We start from the raw sequence: 7,703 nt of genomic DNA on the forward strand, positions 1-7,703 counted from the left end.
AAATATATATGCATCCAACACAGGAGCACCAGCATATGTGAAACAAATACTAACAGAACTAAAGGGGGAAATAGACTGCAATGCATTCATTCTAGGAGACTTCAACATACCACTCACCCCAAAGGATAGGTCCACAGGGCAGAAAATAAGTAAGGACACGGAAGCACTGAACAACACAGTAGAGCAGATGGACCTAATAGACATCTATAGAACTGTACATCCAAAAGCAAAAGGATATACATTCTTCTCAGGTGCACATGGAACATTCTCCAGAATAGACCACATACTAGCCACCAAAAAGAGCCTCAGAAAATTCCAAAAGATTGAAATCCTACCAACCAACTTTTCAGACCACAAAGGCATAAAACAAGAAATAAACTGTACAAAGAAAGCAAAAAGGCTCACAAACACATGGAGGCTTAACAACACACTCCTAAATAATCAATGGATCAATGAACAAATCAAAATGGAGATCCAGCAATATATGGAAACAAATGACAACAACACTAAGCCCCAACTTCTGTGGAACGCAGCAAAAGCAGTCTTAAGAGGAAAGTATATAGCAATCCAAGCATATTTAAAAAAGGAAGAAAAATCCCAAATGCATGATCTAATGTCACAATTATCGAAATTGGAAAAAGAAGAACAAATGAGGCCTAAGGTCAGCAGAAGGAGGGACATAATAAAGATCAGAGAAGAAATAAATAAAATTAAGAAGAATAAAACAATAGCAAAAATCAATGAAACCAAGAGCTGGTTCTTGAGAAAATAAACAAAATAGATAAGCCTCTAGCCAGACTTATTAAGAAGAAAAGAGAGTCAACACAAATCAACAGTATCAGAAACGAGGAAGGAAAAATCACGACGGACCCCACAGAAATACAAAGAATTATTAGAGAATACTATGAAAACCTAAATGCTAACAAGCTGGGAAACCTAGGAGAAATGGACAACTTTCTAGAAAAATACAACCTTCCAAGATTGACCCAGACAGAAACAGAAAATCTAAACACACCAATTACCAACAACGAAATTGAAGTGGTCATCAAAAAACTACCAAAGAACAAAACCCCCGGGCCAGATGGATTTACCTCGGAATTTTATCATACATACAGGGAAGACATAATACCCATTCTCCTTAGAGTTTTCCAAAAAATAGAGGAGGAGGGGATACTCTCAAACTCATTCTATGAAGCTAACATCACCCTAATACCAAAACCAGGCAAAGACCCCGCCAAAAAGGAAAACTACAGACCAATATCCCTGATGAACGTAGATGCAAAAATACTCAACAAAATATTAGCAAACCGAATTCAAAAATACATCAAAAGGATCATACACCATGACCAAGTGGGATTCATCCCAGGGATTCAAGGATCATACAACATTCGAAAGTCCATCAACATCATCCACCACATCAACAAAAAGAAAGACAAAAACCACATGATCATCTCCATAGATGCTGAAAAAGCATTTGACAAAGTTCAACATCCATTCATGATAAAACTTTCAGCAAAATGGGAATAGAGGGCAAGTACCTCAACATAATAAAGGCCATCTATGATAAACCCACAGCCAACATTATATTGAACAGCGAGAAGCTGAAAGCATTTCCTCTGAGATCGGGAACTAGACAGGGATGCCCACTCTCCCCACTGTTATTTAACATAGTACTGGAGGTCCTAGCCACGGCAATCAGACAAAACAAAAAATGACAAGGAATCCAGATTGGTAAAGAAGAAGTTAAACTGTCACTATTTGCAGATGACATGATACTGTACATAAAAAACCCTAAAGACTCCACCCCAAAACTACTAGAACTGATATTGGAATATAGCAAAGTTGCAGGATACAAAATCAATACACAGAAATCTGTGGCTTTCCTATACACTAACAATGAACCAACAGAAAGAGAAATCAGGAAAACAACTCCATTCACAATTGCATCAAAAAAAAAAAAATACCTAGGAATAAACCTAACCAACGAAGTTAAAGACTTATACTCTGAAAACTACAAGTCACTCTTAAGAGAAATTAAAGGGGACACTAACAGACGGAAACTCATCCCATGCTCATGGCTGGGAAGAATTAATATCGTCAAAATGGCCATCCTTCCCAAAGCAATAATTTGATGCAATCCCTATGAAACTACCAGCAACATTCTTCAATGAACTGGAACAAATAATTCAAAAATTCGTATGGAACCACCAAAGACCCCGAATAGCCAAAGCAATCCTGAGAAAGAAAAATAAAGTAGGGGGGGATCTCATTCCCCAACTTCAAGCTCTACTATAAAGCCATAGTAATCAAGACAATTTGGTACTGGCACAAGAACAGAGCCACAGACCAATGGAACAGACTAGAGAATCCAGACATTAACCCAGACATATATGGTCAATTAATATTTGATAAAGGAGCCATGGACATTCAATGGCAAAATGACAGTCTCTTCAACAGATGCTGCTGGCAAAACTGGACAGCTACATGTAGGAGAATGAAACTGGACCATTGTCTAACCCCATATACAAAAGTAAACTCAAAATGGATCAAAGACCTGAATGTAAGTCACGAAACCATTAAACTCTTGGAAGAAAACATAGGCAAAAACCTCTTAGACATAAACATGAGTGACCTCTTCTTGAACATATCTTCCCGGGCAAGGAAAACAACAGCAAAAATGAACAAGTGGGAGTATATTTAACTGAAAAGCTTCTCTACAGCAAAAGATACCATCAATAGAACAAAAAGGAACCCTACAGTATGGGAGAATATATTTGAAAATGACAGATGTGATAAAGGCTTGATGTCCAGAATATATAAAGAGCTCACATGCCTCACCGAACAAAAGACAAATAACCCAATTAAAAAATGGGCAGAGGAACTGAACAGACAGTTCTCCAAAACAGAAGTACAGATGGCCCACAGACACATGAAAAGATGCTCCACATCGCTCGTTATCAGAGAAATGCAAATTAAAACTACAATGAGGTATCACCTCACACCAGTAAGGATGGCTGCCATCCAAAAGACAAACAACAACAAATGTTGGTGAGGCTGTGGAGAAAGGGGAACCCTCCTACACTGCTGGTGGGAATGTAAGTTAGTTCAACCATTGTGGAAAGCAGTATGGAGGTACATCAAAATGCTCAAAACAGACTTACCATTTGACCCAGGAATTGCACTCCTAGGAATTTACCCTAAGAATGCAGCAATCAAGTATGAGAAAGATCAGTGCACCCCTATGTTTATCGCAGCACTATTTACAATAGCCAAGAATTGGAAGCAACCTAAATGTCCATCGATAGATGAATGGATAAGGAAGATGTGGTACATATACACAATGGAATACTACTCAGCCATAAGAAAAGGGCAAATCCTACCATTTGCAGCAACATGGATGGAGCTGGAGGGTATTATGCTCAGTGAAACAAGCCAAGTGGAGAAAGAGAAATACCAAATGATTTCACTCATCTGTGGAATATAAGAACAAAGGAAAAACTGAAGGAACAGAACAGCAGCAGAATCACAGAATGCGAGAATGGACTAACAGGTACCAAAGGGAAAGGGACTAGGGAGGATGGGTGGGTAGGGAGGGATAAGGGGGGGAGAAGAATGGGGGTATTAAGATTAACATGCATGAGGGGGTGGGAGAAAGGGGAGGGCTGTACAACACAGAGAAGGCATGTAGTGATTCTACAACATTTTGCTATGCTGATGGACAGTGACTGTAAAGGGTTTGATAGGGGGGACCTGGTATAGGGGAGAGCCTAGTAAACATAATATTCGTCATGTAAGTGTAGATTAGTGATACTAAAAAAAAAAAAGGCAGTTCCTGTGTGGTAACCTCCAATGTGTTCTACACAAGGGTATAAAGGGCATATAAAAATGTAGGCAAAGGGTCTGTTTGTGTTTATACAGAGGATCAAAGCCTAATTGGGCCTTCCCGAAAATGAACTAAGATACAATATGAAAAAGAACTTCCAACATCAGCACTCTCTGGAAGACTTATGCCAGAAGATGATCATCAAAAAACCCCAACAAAGATCCACGCACTGCCACAGGTGTAGATGCACTCATCCCACCAGTTCCTGGACTTGCCATGGGAATGAAGAAGGAGATATCTAAGCTGGCCTGTGCATACAGTAAAACAACAAATTTGACTGGATCTATATTGTTGGAACTCAACCAAGAATTAGGAGAAGTGCAAATTGTAGCGTTCCAAAATCTTACAACTACAGACTGTTTACTGTTAAAAGAACATATGGGATGTGAACATTCCCCAGGAATGGGTTGTTTTCATTTGTCTGATTTCTCTCAGACTGTTCAAATTCAGTTGGACAATATCCACCATATCATAGATAAGTTTTCACAAATGCCTAAGGTGCCTAACTGGTTTTCTTGGTTTCACTGGAGATGGCTGATAATTACAGGTATGCTTTGGTTATGTAACTATACTCCTATTATGTTAATGTGTGTGCCCAATTTAAGTAGTAGTTTAAAACCTATACATGCTGAAGTTACTCTACAAGAAGATATGTCAAAGAAATAATCAATCTTCCCATGTTTTCTTCCGCCTGCTCTTTCTATAGCTTTTCTTCTTCCTTCCTAATTACAACCCTTAAATAGAATTCGTGCCTCGTATCAAATTTACTGAGTATCATAATTCTTCCAAGTGGTAAAGATACCTCAAGACAAATGCTGGGCATAGAAGTTACAGGGAATAAATATGCATAGAAGTAAAAAGCTAACCATTTCAAATAATAAGGCTTCTCTCTCACTTACCAACTTTACATTTCCCTGTATGGCCCCGGAAGATGACTGGTTAGCCAGAGACGGGTAAGATTCCTCAAGGGAGGAACAACCTAAGACAGGCACAGTCGCAGGGGGGTCATCATGTGAGAAATTTAGGGATCAACAGAGGTGAGGCTTAGAACCTCACCCCCCCTCTTCTGAGAGAAATCTTCTGCATACGTGGATGTTTTATTGCCCTTGTCTAGCTTGGATTAACACATAGTCTACCGGCACACACCTGATCATCTACATTTGCTCTCTTACAACACTAAACTATGTTTTGTACCTTTATCTTGTATCTACCTACCACTTCAGCATTTTATTAAAAATAATAATAATAAAGGGAGAAATGTGGTATCCACATATAAATCTAGTATAAAAATCAAATGAGTATTCATATTTGAACTGACCGTTTATAGTTCATAATGCATGAGCAAAACCGAAAGTTTCTGTGATGACTGCCCTTGTACTGTTCACTATGTAACTTATTCACTATGTAAGAATTTGTTCTCCATGTAAGTACTTGTTTGTTTTGCTTCAGAAGATTGGCGACTGATGAAAATTAGGCTTGGGGTGGAGTAATGATTGTGCATTGAGCATTGACTCCCCTATACAGAATTTTATTGTTGTTAACAACCATTTGATCAATAAATATGAGAGATGCCCTCACAGAAAAAAAAAAAGTACACACTTCCAATTGTAAAATAAATAAGTAACCGGGATGTAATGTATAGCATAAGGAATATAGTCAAAATATTGGAACAACTTGGTATGTTGATAGCTGGTACCTAGAATTATCATGTATATAAATGTTGAATCACTGTGTTGTACACCTGAAACTAATGTAATGTAATACTGTGTGTCAACTACCCTTCAATAAAAAATAATTATCTACAAAAAAAAAAAGAAAGAAAAAAAATGATTTGCTTTAAATGTTTTCTTATTAACAGGGTATTCTGGATAACAACATGAACACAGAAAACATTGCTTTTTTCTCCATTCCTTTATGAAAGTTGTCTTGTGATATCAGTTCTAATGCTTAATATTCTACCTACTCAATGAGATTCAAAGTCCTGTAAGGGTAGACACCCTTGGGATTATGCTTATCCGTGTCTATGAGGACTACTAACTGATTTCAATATCTAGCAATGGGAATAAGAGCTAATCCTTCCAAGGAGGTATATATGGGAGGTGAAGGGTCCCTGTAAAAACTGACAAGGAGAATTTCCAGAAGCCATGTCAGACTCCAATATGACCTCAACCCATCCAGCTGTTTTCTTGTTGGTAGGAATTCCAGGTTTAGAGCACCTGCATGCCTGGATCTCCATTCCCTTCTGTTTCACCTTTACTCTGGCCCTGTTTGGCAACTGCACCCTCCTCTTCATTATCTGGGCTGATGCAGCCCTCCATGAGCCCATGTACCTCTTCCTGGCCATGTTGGCAGCCATTGATCTGGTCCTCTCTTCTACAACACTGCCCAAAATGCTGGCTATTTTCTGGTTCAGAGATCGGGAGGTCAATTTCCATGCCTGTCTGGTCCTGATGTTCTTTCTCCACTCCTTCTCTATCATGGAGTCAGCCATGCTGCTGGCCATGGCCTTTGACCGCTACGTGGCCATCTGCAAGCCACTGCACTACACTACAGTCCTGACTGGGCCCCTTATCACCAAGATCGGCATGGCCGCTGTGTCTCGGGCTGTGACACTAATGACCCCACTCCCCTTTCTGCTCAGGCGCTTCCACTACTGCCGAGGCCCCATGATTGCCCACTGCTACTGTGAGCACATGGCCGTGGTAAGGCTGGCCTGTGGGGACACTCGCTTCAACAATATCTACGGCATTGCTGTGGCCATGTTTATAGTGGTGTTGGACCTGCTCTGTGTTATCCTGTCTTATATCTTCATCCTTCGGGCAGTTCTCCAGCTTGCCTCTCAGGAGGCCCGCTACAAGGCCTTTGGGACATGTGTGTCTCACATAGGTGCTATTTTGTCCACCTACACACCTGTGGTTGTCTCCTCACTCATGCACCGCATGGCTTGCCGGGCTGCCCCTCATGTCCACATACTCCTTGCTATCTTCTATTTGCTCTTCCCACCCTTGGTCAACCCAATCATCTATGGGATTAAAACCAAGCAGATTTGTGATCATGTGCTCAGTCTATTCAGAAGAAAGAATGTGTAGGTGTATACTTTTTCCTTGTCCTACTAATGAATTGTCAAACACGGAGATTGCAATTTTCCTACTTGAGATTTTTCCTCTCTACCTCAATCAAACATCCAGGCAGTACTGGACTAGTAGATAAGGAAGAACGAAGCCTCATTCCTCACATATCCACCAGTCAGATCAAATTAGATGTGTCCCTATAGTCTGTCTGATAGCAGAGGTTTAACCTTTCTATCCTTATAGACTCATCACACAATTAAGGAAAATACACATACACACAAAACCCTACCAAAGTGCTATTGTCATCTAGGTGAAAAACAGCAGAAATATTGGCTGAGACTGGCACATAGCAGCTGAGAATTTGCTGTACTCCTCATCCAGACTATGAGTGAGAAATTGAACCACAGACTTTGTGACCCACAGGCTAACACCGCTTCTACTACTGAAATTGTCTACATATATTTTCTGCTAAGTGGCCTCCAGCCTCTGCTGCTCTTTAGACTATTATCACCCAATGCTGTTGCCTGTACAGGTGGACAGCTTCACTTCTAAGAAGACTTATGATGCATTGTCAGTCCTTTAACTTCCTTTTTGACCCACACTAATGGCCAATTCTTTTACTGAACACTTTGCAAAATAGTCTTTTGACACTCCTTTATATAAGTTTATATCACCATGTAACTAACTTTTCATAAGCATATGCCTTTTATCTCCAAAAATACTTAGTAGTATTTATTCAATGAGGAGCT

At 39.8% G+C, this 7,703-nt stretch overlaps 1 protein-coding gene across 1 annotated transcript; it reads left to right on the forward strand.

Annotated features, from left to right (window-relative positions):
• Positions 1–6,027: 6,027 nt before the first annotated feature.
• On the forward strand, positions 6,028–6,972 carry LOC118912179 (olfactory receptor 52K1-like). Its single transcript, XM_036884972.2, has one exon. It carries the CDS (start codon positions 6,028–6,030, stop codon positions 6,970–6,972), a length of 945 nt encoding a protein of 314 aa, XP_036740867.2.
• The last annotated feature ends 731 nt before the right edge of the window (positions 6,973–7,703 follow it).

This window comes from Manis pentadactyla, chromosome 9 (assembly GCF_030020395.1).
Source record: "Manis pentadactyla isolate mManPen7 chromosome 9, mManPen7.hap1, whole genome shotgun sequence".
In the NCBI taxonomy this organism is placed as follows: Eukaryota; Metazoa; Chordata; class Mammalia; order Pholidota; family Manidae; genus Manis; species Manis pentadactyla.

Bases quoted from the DNA above. Each gene is read 5' to 3' on its own strand.
- LOC118912179 (XM_036884972.2), top strand. From the start codon at position 6,028: ATGTCAGACTCCAATATGACCTCAACCCATCCAGCTGTTTTCTTGTTG.